Consider the following 14,076-nt stretch of genomic DNA (forward strand, 5'->3'; position numbering starts at 1 on the left):
TTTTTTCATAGAACTTTTTTAAACTGTGTACATTAAAATTTATGGACAAAAGGGGAACAAAAATATAAAAGAGTTTTTATTTTTTATATTTTATTTACTGTTTTTTTGTTTTTTTTTTTTTTTTTTTTTTTTGTGTAGTTGGATTCAATCTAAAAAACAGCGAAATGTTTTACAATTTAATATTAATTTAAAGTTAAAGTCAAACAATTAGTTTTCATTAAAGCGCTACATAAAAAATTATGTTGAAAACTTCACACAAAGCCAATTAAACAGTTTCGTCTTTGTATGCCTGTCTGATGATAATGATGGTGGTCGGGAGCGTCTTTTTTTCTTTTTTTTTCATGTCACTATCTAGAGAATGGTAAAGTAACTAACGAGAAAGCGAAAAATGCTCATTTAGTGAATCCGCCGTTTTTATATTTTAATACTCAAGTGAGAGCAAACACGTAGCCATGCACAATAGTAGGTACAATTTGCCTACACTTACCCATAGGATATGCTATATAAGTTCAACATAGTGAAACACTTGCCAAAATAATGCAACACAAAAAAAAAAAAAAAAAAATGGAAAAAAGGAATTAAGCACACACAGAAGTAGACGATTTCTTTGCTTTTGCTGGGGGGTGATGGGGATGATGTAGCCGAATTCACAAAATAAACTGCCAAACAAGTGATGCGTTTTTTTTTTTTTTTTTTTTTGTTATTCTTTCTATTCACTATTATATTTGTAGTCTACTTAGTTCTTTGTTTTTCATATTTTTTGCTTTTAGTTTACCTTTTGCCGACCAAGGAAAAGATTGCTTATTCGAGAGTAATCTTACAGTGTATGCATATACCCTTTGCTATCTTTGAATTTACGTCATTTTTTTTTTTTTTTCAATACTTTTCCCCCGATTGAGAAGAGAGAAAATATTGATTGATTTATGAGAATATTCATAGTAAATGAACGAACAACTAGATAGAATTTATTCCTCTAAACTATTCGAGTTTCTTTATATAAACTGTATAAATAATACAAAAACAGAATCATTAAATAGAAAAGAAAAAAAAACATCAAAGGACTGTAAGAATACTGATCTGAGCTTCAATTCAGTGCTTCATCTAGTTGCAAGGTAGTTTTGAGTTGAATTCCCAAACCCATTAATGATTGTTTGTCCGTCCGATCAGTAAAGTCTTTTAAGCCATCTATATCCTTAATCTAACCGATTAATTGAAAATCGTTGCGACAACTCCTCGATGGAGATGATTATGAAGAAACTTCAAATGATCATCAGATTCATCAGATTTCCGTTATTAATAGCAATTTTCAAAACTTTTCTAATGAAATGAACACTAACGTCTTACTCGTCGTATTAGTAATATATTGGAAACATTGTGAAAGGTTAACTTTTACTTAAATAATGGGTATTAAAAGATACGCCATGCGGAGCATGTAATACCTTCGTTATGATGCCCCATAGCACTTGTAGCACAGTGTACTTTAAGCTCGTGCAGAGGTACAAAAAATCCAGAATGTTTTGAAATAGATTAAAATCGGAATCATATTCTGAATCGTTTTAACTCTGGCCTGTCCATCTTTCAGTCTGTCTGTCTAATGTGTATCCATGTATATCCACATTCAATCTTTGCCAGATACTTTGATGAAGTTTGAAATTCATAAATATCTTGACGCTGGGACGGATCGTATTGAGAATAGATTGATTCGGATCATATGGCAACTGCTACCCATGTAACTCCACATTTTGAAACAATTATGGCGAAATGGTATAAGGTATACAATGGCTAGCTTTGTCCATTATATAAATTTTTTTTTTTTTTGTTAATTTCCGTTTAAAACAACGCTTAAATTGTTGTTTTTGTTTTTCTCTTTTTTTTATGGCAAATTTTTTCATTTCCACTTTCGGTTGTTGCGGATTCAGATGGTACCGGGATGGTAGCAGTGCGCCATTACAAGCTGCTGTACTCAAAGGCGGCTCAAAAGATCAACCCACCAATGCAACGCTGGCCATTGTACCGCGTCGGGAGGATGATGGTGTCATATTTAAATGTGTTGTTTGGAATCGTGCCATGAACGAGGGCCAACGCTTGGAAACCACAACCACGTTGAATGTTAATTGTAAGTAAACTTGTTTTCATTATTATTATGATTATTTTTATTATTCTTGCTGTTGTTTTTGTTACAGTTGTTATACTATTATTGTTGTTATTGTTTTTACATTTGTATTTCAATGCAAGAAAGAAAAAAGGAAAAAAGTCGAAAACAAAAGGAAAACATTTAACATGCATAATAACCTTACTAACAGTTGTAATAAATGAAACGTAGGTCTGATTGCTGCTGCATACCAACCAAAAAACAAAACAAGAATGAAAAGAAAAGAAAAAGAGTACAACAAAAAAAAAAAAAAAAAAACAAATTCAAAAGCAAAGCCAAAGCAGTGTTGTGTTAGCCATAGCAGGATTAAATATTAAGCTCCTCTTGTTTAACTTACGAATTATTTAAAATTTGTGCCTTACCATTTAAATACAAATTCATTGCAGTAATTATTCCACGAATCACTTATAAATAACTTTTGGTTTTCGGTTGCTTACGGTTGTTGTTTGCTATCGGTAGAGCAATAAATTTCCAAAAAAAAAAGAAACCAAACTTAGCTAAGTGGCGCGCATAAAATGAAAAACATGTTGGCTTAATTGACAATGAAACCTGAAATGACTTCAAATAATTTAACTTTAATGAAATGCATTTTTTTTTTTTTTTTTTAGATTTTATAAGTTTGGAGACAAAAACTTTAGAATTTGTCATATGACAAAGGAAGAAAGTGAAAGCGTCTCCTTAGATATCTAATAATGGCTTTTAACCTCCTAAAGGTAGCAATAACTTTCTTTATCGTCTACTCATATAATTAGCATCAAAAGAAGAAATATTTGTAGACGATGTGTGTGTTATATTGCTCACATTTTGGCTTTTTTCCTAAATACATTTTTGTTCTTCTTTACTGCGATTAATCGACTTTTCATCGTTATCACTTCTTACAAAATTTTAAAGTAAGATAAGTTAAATACCTTACGTAAGATAGAGAAGATGTATAATATGATCTCCACGACCGCCAAGTTTTTTTAATCAAATCTACTTGTTATGTCAGTTGAGCGACCGACCTTCGTAGCGTGGCTTGTTTATGAAGCTGAAAAGCTTCCATGAATAAATGGAACAAGATTTATTTGACGGGAACGCACTTTAAGGATTTCTTGAACTTCTACACATGAGGTGCTCTTCATACCTTTAGTACTCCATTTTTTGTTTTATGAAGTTTTCAAAGACTTGTCGCGGATTGCCACAAGTACACAGTGAGACATACCTACAAAGGTAGGTAGTTATTAGAGGGATTAGATTCAGTAGTCTATCTCCTATAACTTAAGAATTATTGTGAGTTAGTTACGTGGTACCGTCTCATCTTCAACTACCATGTCAAATTCGATCCTTGTAGCTTGAAAATTGCAACCAATTAAGCAAAAGCATGTAACAGTATCTTTGAATTCTTAACTTCGTATTGCAAAGAGTCCTTTCGGTACTGTCCGTGGTACGCGAAGCTAAAAACTAGAAATTGAAGCCTATACTGCTAGTTGAGATGTGTAGCTCTGTTTTCAAAATATGCATGCTAAGTCTATGTACAAGAAACCACACATAGAAACGAAACTCGCACAAAGGCACATAAACGCTAAAAAGTATTTTTAACGATGCTGTCAGGAAAATGAAAGTTTAAAACAGTTACACGGTCCTCTATCATACTTCGAATTAATAGAGCACCGATAGTGGAGATGGTTGAACTTATGCCAGATTGGTTGCAAGATAACTGTAATTGTTTTGTTCAAAGTCAAACTTTCTTTTTTTTTTTTTTTAATATCTTTTTTCAAAGGGACTTTTTGCAGAAGAAAACTTTTATTTTTTGGTATTAAAACATCGATTTGAATGTAACGATAACCAGAACTTTTGAGAAGTATATTGTGCTGTGTGCATTGCGAACGTGATTACGTTAATGTGAAGGTCACGAGGGAATTCAACAAAAATTCAACTAACTTCATAAATACTGCTTTAAAACACTGAAGCGAAAACTAAAGAATTAAATCGTTGTTGTTGTTTTCTTTTTCCTTTTTTTTTGTTGCATGTTAGAACCTGCCTATGCTTAGCAAATCGTGTAATTAAAGGAGCCTCACTGTTGCTCTATCTTTTTAGTTGCGTGTTAAGATTTAATTTTCCTCCTCCCAGTCGTAATTGCTTCGAGTTTTATTTATTTTGTTGTACTTTTTTTTTCATGAAAGTAAATACATAAAATAGGTTAAGTATTTATCGCAATTGATGTAAGACACGTAATGTGTGCTTAGGGAAACATTATGCAAAAGTTGTACGCCATCGGGTAAATATACCTAATTTATCCTCAGCTTTGCAACAGTTCATAGGCTTAAACAAATTTTTCATCTACTAATTCTCGTCTCTCGGGAACCTCTTAATCACATTTTGAAAGATGAGAAGCTACAATTTTAAAAACCATTTAGATATTTAATGGCCAATAAAGCGAAAACTGATTGCAACATTTGACGTGAAGTCTTTGAGTTGATTATTACGAATCCCATCGCCTAGAACTTAATTAATGCTGAATGTCGGCACTTATAAAATATGTGTCTATATTTTTTTCTTAGGATTTAATGCAAGGCGATCGATTCCTCTTTTATTAGAATTTTGCAGGAAGTTCCTTACCTCTTCGAATATTATTATATTCATCGATCGTTCCATTGCTGCCAATTCCTTCTCTCCTATTACTTGTACACACACAGGGACAGGATATTTATAATTATTATGAACTGTTATATTTTAAGTTATACGAACACATATACAAGCAAACGCCCAAATTTCTTTTCCGAATAGAAGTCAACCTTGGTACAGCTATGATCGAAAATTACTACTTAAAGTGAGATATAAACCCCACTTTGGGTGCCTTTGATTACGGCGTTAAGCAATCCAAAAATCGGCAGCTATACGGGTTTTCATCCCAAACGTAATAACAAAGTCCTTGCAGGGACATGGTGCAAATTGATTTTTCTCTTCTGGCTAGGCCTGAGGGTTAGTTATGCTGACAGGTATTGATTCTACAAATAAATGGCTTTAATTGTTCAATTTTGTAAAATAAGAAACTCAAAGCACTTTCTTGGTTGGTATAAAATCCACCAACCGACTAACTGTTGCTTTTTGTCGGCCTTATTTAGATCTATCTTTGTAAACATTACTCTTGGTCCTCCAATCTCTTCCATTGATTCTCTTCAGCGTAAATTTTTCGTTCTTCCTTATCTTCTTTTTTTTCATTTCTTTATCTTCATTTTCAGCTTATTTTTTTATGTTTATCTTTCCTTCATTTTGTTTCTTTTGAGAGAAATTGTTTTAATTTTAAATGTTTTATGTCTGTAGATTAGTAAATGCCTCCCCAAGGATAATTTAGTTAAGATATTGTTTTACAAAGGAAGATTTCCTTTTCAAAGAAATCTTACGAAAGGAAATAGGGAAGAAGTAATTTTGTGAACGTTGCTTTTGATTCGAATATGGCTGGCCTTTTTTTCGTTACCGATTTGATTTGAAGATTTCCTTGACTGCTTTCCGAAAGCTTTAAATGCCCAGCTCTTCGACTTTGGGGGAGGATCGTGGAAAGCTAATCTTATTTCAATAGAAGTTTAGCAAGAAGCAAGATCCTTCTTCCTGATATAATGTCCTGATAAAACATATTCAGGAATTGTTAAATTAAAAAGAGAAAGAGTGCTCTTCAATTAAAACAAAATTTTACATTACTCGGTGAGTCGGACGAGGTCCTTGTGACATTCCTCACTTAAACTTGTCTTAGACAACGATGTATAATAATGTAAAGTGATAAAATCGATTAATCTTTATTCGCTTATGCAAGCTTTTGGAAGCTGCATATAGACTTTTAGTAAAATTTAAAGCGTCTGAGCGTCAACCGCGTAACCCATAACCATCCAAGTCTCTCTTTTTTTTTTTTTTTGTAGTAACGACTGATTTAATCAGCTAAAAACTAGAGACGATATTGTTCTGCGAATTGGAAGCATTGCATGTTAGTAAATAATCGAATTGATAATCGAGTTCTAACGTACGTCATACAAAGAAATAAGCCACACATATTGCTTACCATAACGGCCTTAATAGGACGATCAATAATTCTCCGGACTCAATAACAAATCAATTTTTCTGCAAAAGTCCCCCTGACTAATCAATGTAGTCTCCCTTACAAATGACGACTCTGACGCTTCTTTATAGAGCCATTTTTCAAGGCAGGCGTTCGAAACCCGTAATAAGCTCATCATTTGGCCTGCTTCTTCTCCCCTTGGACGTGCTTTGGTGATTTGCAAACAAGCGGTAATCTCTTGTGGCCAGATATGAAGTATACTATCGATGGTGCAACAGTTCAATAATTATTTAATTGTTGAGTCGTAAAATATGCGTTTCAAAGCAGTAAAAGGACATATGGTCGAGTAGACTCAATTCCTTTTTCTTTTTTGTGTTATGTATTTGTCAAGCAATTATATAGCTAAATGACAATATTAATAATTATAACCCACTGCTGTTTGCATTGGACGTACATACAGTAAAATGGCTCAGCTCAGCAAAGCATAAATTCATGTTAACAGAAAAAAAAAAAAAATTTTTTTTTAATAGTTTTTAATGAAAAGTTCTGCCGATAAACTAAGTAAAGGAAAAAGAAAAAAAAAAAAAAAACGAGAAAAAGTGCATAACAAACGTGTGAAAGTTATATACGTTCATGCGTGCATGTATGCTGGCTTGTTGTTCATATATCTGTAAGAGGACACTGAATTTGCGTGCACACATGCATTACGTAGTTTTCGTGCTTTAACATTTACTTTCGAAGGAAAGCGGTCAGGTGGAAAATTTGTTGTAACGGCTGATAATCACGTCCAAGTTGGAGTGTGGCTGCGGTGCATTCGTTTATTTGACGGTTGCACGCCATGTCGCCGTTTATGTCTACGCTGATGAGTGGTAATTAGACGTCATGCCAAGGTAAATAATTGGTTAACTGACTAACTGACTAACCAACTCTTTATATGCGTTGATATCAAATTAATTGCAGATTTTAATGGTACTACAGTAACTTGCTTTTCGTTTAGACTTCGCTGGACTGGATTTCGTTGTTACGCATTCTACGAAGAGTGACAGATAGAGAAATCCATAACAGGCGCTTTAAATTGTGTGTAAGAGAAAATCACATCGACTAGGTTCGTTAGGGCGTTCAAAAAAAAGTTTCAAGTCATTGTTACTTAAATATATCTCAAACTTTTAAATCCTTTGAATATGAATATAAAAAGATAAAATCATCTTTTTATACGCTTACAAACTTTAAACTTATGACGCATTCCCGTGCATATATATACAATAATATCGTACATGGCCTTTAAGCGTTTTGATATTCCTACTTGTTTTTCGTTTATTTATTTTTTTTTTTTCAGATTTTTAAAAAAATATTGGAATTGAATATCAAGGGCCAACCTATAAATTATCCGCATGCAAAAAAAAAAAAAAAAAAAGCACAAGACCGACCATCCTTATGCTGTTTTTTTCTTTTTTTTTTTTTTCATGTCGATACACAAGCACATTTCTATGAATGTGCTTGTAGATAAAACGGGGAAAAAGACACTGTCTCTCATAATAAGGGTACATGGGTATGTTAGCGTAGTAGTCGCCGTTTTACCAGGAACTCAGCTCATAAAAAACGATTGACTCTGTTATTATTTTATAGAGGCCAAAAGAGGTCACATGATGTTACATTATATGATTGCATATATGTATGTGTATATGCCTGTGTATATATTTGTCCTTTTCCATTCTATGGATGTGTGTGTGCGCGTGCTTGTGTATATCTACGCGCACTTGCATACAAGTTCATTCTGCCAAATGTTTACTTTGCCAAACATAAAGATTGGCTTGTTAGTGATAATGACTATGTTCGGCATTCATTTCTCGTTCCTTGTTTGCAACACAATTTAAAAGGAAAATTTAAACGGCTAGTACCACGACACGTACCACTGGGATTTTAAAAATGAAAAAACCGATTTTTCAACGATAAATTACAATAAATTGGTGCCTTCTTTTTTCATATTATTCGAGAAAATTTCTAACGAACCGATTAAACATATAAATAAATATAATAAAATAGAGCCACCACATTGACTACATAAGTTAGATAACCTAACAAAGGTTGGGTCCTTGAGGGTCAAACTACCATATTTCATATTCATATGTTTTGTTCTATATAAACTTCAAGTAAGTAAAGCCATCCCTTTTATTAAAGCGCTTACTACTTCTGTACATTGTTCCATATTTACATCTCTGGCTCTTGCACTTTTACAGGCGTTCTTGGATTTTTTTAATACCCAGTATTTTCTACCCATCACTTAACGGTGTTTTGTCTTCTTGTTTCTGTGGTATCCGCCCTAGATTAGAATGCGATTCCAAGTCGAGTAAAGCCTGTCTGTTTGTTTTATTGTATTTCACAAACATACGAATAAATAAGCCAAGTAAGTTTTATCGTCGGCTTCTTTATGGACCTATTTGCCGTCCGTAGTTAAAACGCTCGTAGACATACATTTCAAGAAAAAAACCCAACTATTTGCACCCTATTGCGCACCCTATTAAGTGTGCGATTGCTCAGCCGATAAAGGCCCAGTACTCACCAATTATTTACGCATCCACTGGGACGTGGCCACTAACTCCCTATCTGTTGTTTTACTTCCTTCGCGAAAAGTAGATATCCTTTAAATGATTGGTCACATTGAGAAAAAACAAAAAACATTTTTCGCATCTATCTACCCTTTCCTTGTCTATGTTGACACTTTCTCATTTCTGATTATTGAGGAGAAAAATAAGTAAACAAATTATAGTTGGCCAAGTTCATAAATTAGTTTCAGGAATAAGCTATAACCGATCTGCAGTCTGCAATCCCAGCAGAAATTTACATACAGTTTAAAGCAAATATATAGAAGAACCATTGGAAACCAATGGACAACTTGTCTTCATTTAAGATCTGTACAGAATATGCATTAAAACGCTAATCAAATATTTCTAACGAGCATTTGAAACGTTAGCCAAAAGATGTCCAGTCGATCAAATCATACGCTTGCAACTAATTCATTATTTTACAATTTTCATTGGCTTTCACAAACTTGCTCAAAAACGGACTTGCTATGTAACAAATTAACTAAATTTATCGTTTAATTCTCAATATTAATATATATACATATAATGCCTGGATCGAGCCAACAACCAACAATGTATTGGTACTAAATTTATCTAAAAATTAAAAAGACTTTTTCCGTTTACCTTTTGAAAGTAGAGGCCATAATTTGGCCATAACTTGGAACGTTTTTTTCCTTTGTTTTCTCGATCTGTATATAGCAAATCTAGGAGCTTAAAAAGATTCAGTTGTTCCTGTATGTGTGTTCACCTAAAGAAAAATATGTTAAAAGTGCTTTAAGGCGATTGCGGATCAAACAAAAAAAAAAAAAAAAAAATTAATTCCATAAGCAGCATTTTACCGTTATTCAAAATGTTGCAAAGCATTCAATAGAAAGGCAAAGAAAAGAAAAAGAAAAATCTTTGATACCAAACTAATCACATTATCATCGTATAGAAGGAAGCGCACACATATGCTGTATATATATATATATATACATGCTGCTACGTATTCGATTAGTGGTATGAGTTCGATTAAGAGGCTAAAACTCTCTTGCTTAATAAACGGAACAAATAACATTTCCTGAAATTGTGCTTACAAAACCGGCAAAGCACACGTAATTACTTGTTCTGGGAAATTAAAGACTTTGTCATTCATTTATTATAAAATTTTCAGGCGTTTTACGACACATAGTTCAGGTGTGAAATGCAACGTTTCAACAGAGACGCTTTACCCTTGAGCTGAATGTAAAAAGTCTTTCGTATGCGAGAGCTATAAACTTAATTTAATTTACTTCCGCTTGTATTGTTATTTGTTAAGAACGTTGATTAACTAAGATATACACATGTGTGTGCAAATGAATTAATTTGAAAATTTGGAATATTTGAACACCCTGAGGATATCGAAAACCATTTAAGGAAACTATATTCATTCACCTTCAAGCTACTCTCCTCGATACTTTTGTGCTAAGTAAATGAAAATTCAATTTCCTATTAAACGGAAAAACATGCGTAGACTTTTTCGATTCTCGCTATAAATGTTGAAGATTTAAGCGATGACCGCATATTTGTCGATAAGTATATCTCCCGAGCAATGTCAAGAATGCATTAAATGCATTTCAGTAGATTCTCCATCGAACAACTTTTTCTTCTATACAATCCTCATGCAAGGGGACCCCTACCACTGCTCAGGTAGCTTAATAAGAAGGAAATGGATATGAACTGCATTTTTCGCTATTCTACACAGTGTCAACGGGCTATCTAAGACCTCATTGGTTAAGGTCCCTTCGAAACTTCAGGCGAACACAACCGCTACTATACTCGGCAAAGGGTCATAGCCGGCAGTTGGGCGACCTGACTCACGTGAAGCGGTCCAATCAACTTTCAACTTTCCGTCTTCCGACTTACACTAAATTCTATCGCATCTCAAAGGAAAGAAAAGTTTCTACTAAAATGCGATTAATCTTTTTGTTAAGCTTTTTATACTCTTTTGATTTGTTCCTTCTTAAAAAATTATTTTAGCATCTTTTAGATTTAAAAAGTTTAAAAAAAAAGTATGAAATCGGCCTAAAATGTTTTACTATAATTAATCCACATGTGCAGTACTGTGCGGCGGTAAAAATTTTAACTAAGTACGGTTTCCAAGAGAATTTACTTTTATATCATTATTGTTTTGGTGTTTAAGGAGACCGGAAGTGATTGAAAAGTGATGTTTAACTGCCATCACAGAGAGATATGGCGCCGCATGGCATGCGGATTATTATCCAACTTTCTTACTGTCGATGAGCCGTAGTTGTACTGTGAACAGCTCAAGAACAATGACTTGCTGGTCAGCCTCCATCGAAAGTCGAGAACTATATGATTTGAGGTCATTTATTGATCGTTCCACCCACACTTTATCGAGCGTTAATGAAGGGAATAGCAACACAAATATATTCTCATGTATTGATATATGTGTTATTAAACATAATTTTCATTGCGTAAAGAAAAATGAAAGTCCGATTATCCTTTTCACATACATAGATTAAAGAAAATGAATATTTGAGAGTTGAGAGCTATCTTTAATGTAGAGTCTGTTGATAGAAAGTCTAAAGTCTGCGTTGGCTTTAAAAATTTTATAGAATTTACTGCATGCATTATGGTCTTATGCAGTTTTGTTCGGGTTATTGTTTGTTTCTTTTCGTTTCGGTTTTTCATAATTATAATAGTGTCTATTTATTGTTATTAAGACATCTCGATTGGTTTAATTAAGATCATTAGGTTGGTTTTAAACGGCAATACCCATTTAATTGACTGGTTTGTAAATTACAATTAAAACTTAATTATGGTTAAATTTAATCTATTGTAAAATTTAAAGTTTTACAAGCTAAGCAATAACAACAACAATAACAACAATTAGAACGACAATAATAACAAAGGGATAAACAAGCAAATCATCGCAAGGGACTTGTTAAATACATACATATAAACATGAGCTATAAACACACAATCATCTATATATATATATATATATATATATATATATATATGTATAAAAATACATGCAGCACACTTATGCATCCTTAATGTGTAAAGGCAAACAGGCCCGAAATGTATTAATGAAATAAAATGCAATCGATACTAATGATAATGACAGGTTTCAATTGCAAATTACAGTAAAACATGTTCGAGCAAACAAACACTAACAAGACAGAATTGTATGCTGTTCACATTTACATATGTTGAATTGTTTATTGTTGTTGTTATTGTTGTTGGGCCTAAAAGAACAAACGCATAAAGGTAAATAATGTGATAAATACATACACAACAGTCGATGTTGTCATGTTTACAAGCACTTGGCCTATCTCTTAATGCTTAAGAGGTAGCTTGTGCCATTTGCTTCCCGTAAAATGACAAACGTGGACACGCGACACGAGGTGGTCGACATCTAAGCATAGAGAAAACTCTCAGTAATTTATTTACTTAACATTATATCTAAAATTCTGTTTGAAAGGAAACAAATTTAAGGAAAACAAAAATTAACCAAAGAGTTAGATAAGTGAGTGAGGTAGTGAGTAAGTAGTCGGTATTCAAGAAGCTTACTATGTTGTTCAGTCTTTTATCGATTCTCTTCTTTTTTTTTTTTTTTTTTTTCATTTTACTTCAACTGTTTACTACTGTCCCTCGTCTTCCGTTATATATATATATCTATATATAAAAAAGAAAAGCAGTCATATCCTGTAACTTTAGTTGAATTTCTAATATGCAGACCGACAAACTGCATCTGAGATAACTGTAAAACACTTACGTACAAATGTATATAAACAAAGTTACTTTAAAAAGGATTTATTTCCCATCGGAAATCCCATAAAAAACACCATAAAACTAGAAGGGAAACTATGTAATAAAATGCGTTCAAACACATATATATATATATATATATATATATATATATATATTTATATAGAGTAAGTAGTAAATATTTATATGTATAGAGCAAAGTCGAATATGAATGTATAAAGTTAAAAATAAAACTTATTCACAAAAGGTGTGAAACCACAATACCTTGGACAAATTTTTATCCACAATATAAACAAACTATCTTTCAACTGTATAAACATCTTTAACTTTAGCTGCAAATATTTATGCGTTTTATGTGCAATAGTAGTCGTGTTGTCTTTATGTACATATATATATATATATACATATGTTGCAAATGCAAATGTTTAATTGTGAATGTGTGCACATATATCACTTCAGATAGTTGCTATAAATATTCATATATATATATATATATATAGATATATATATATATATATAGACGTATACATACTCACAATATATATGTACAAGTGTGCTTATATTTGTACATACGTATGTTATTGCTTTTCGTATTGCATTCATGCACATATGCTTACGCATATTTGTATATATTTATATATACAAATATATGCATATACATACACATGGCTGTGCATATTTTCCTGATGTTTTTACTATATTTGCATAAATTTGCTTATATTCATATTTAAGTTTTATTTATATATTTATTTATGTAGCTATATTCCTTTTATTTTTTATTTTCATTTTTGTCTTTTTCGTTTCGCTTCTTACCCAGGCCAGAGGTATATTATGTTTGACAAATGTTTGCAACGTTTACAAATATGCTTCGGAGCTTGTACAGTCTATATATTTACGTATTTGATAAGACTGATTAGTATAATAGCAGCAGTCCAAACATTTTTTTTTTCTATTAAAAATCTCAATCTTCTGCTGCAACTCATACTTCCATCTTATTCTCTTTTGGTTTAGTTTAGTCTTTTTACTGGTATAGACTGGCATGACAAATACCAAGAACGGTCATCTATTTGCAGCATTAGTGTTCCCTTCATGATAATCTTGGTCTCCTGTTCCTTACTGCTTAGTGCAATTTACTTATATCAGTCTGTCCGTCTATCTAAGAATAGACGTTCTAACAAATGTAAGAATATGTATGGAACGTGAAAGTTTCTGCACAGTTTTCATTGAAAAATGCGTAACACTTATGAACATTCGCAAGGAAAGTGAATAGAGTGAATGTATTTAGTCATTCATGTCAATCTGTCCATCCAGCTGTTTGATGAAAGTCATAATTTCTTTTTGCTTTTAATACGACCAATCGCTCAGGGGATGTATTCTGTGCTTGGAATCAGGAGTAAATGAGAAAAAAGTCAGGAAGATACGCAGTGGTCGCAGCGTAATATATATGTGCCTGCGTCCAATCAGTAAGGGCTATGTGCTTACTGAATGAGCACTCACCGCAGATAGGATCAAGTATGATCAAACCACGCCGACATTGGAATCAGTGTTCATCGGTT

At 32.7% G+C, this 14,076-nt stretch overlaps 1 protein-coding gene across 4 annotated transcripts in view; it reads left to right on the plus strand.

Annotated features, from left to right (window-relative positions):
• Positions 1-14,076, plus strand: part of LOC119633197 (contactin-5) — a 244,755-nt gene that overhangs the window by 161,514 nt on the left and 69,165 nt on the right. For all 4 annotated transcript variants that reach the window (XM_038026595.1, XM_038026594.1, XM_038026593.1 and 1 more), the window contains one exon: positions 1,920-2,116. In XM_038026595.1, the coding sequence (XP_037882523.1) occupies positions 1,920-2,116 (197 nt within the window). The remainder of the gene's footprint in view (positions 1-1,919; positions 2,117-14,076) is intronic.

The sequence above is a fragment of the Glossina fuscipes genome, unplaced genomic scaffold (genome assembly GCF_014805625.2).
Source record: "Glossina fuscipes isolate IAEA_lab_2018 unplaced genomic scaffold, Yale_Gfus_2 2, whole genome shotgun sequence".
Lineage (NCBI taxonomy): Eukaryota > Metazoa > Arthropoda > Insecta > Diptera > Glossinidae > Glossina > Glossina fuscipes.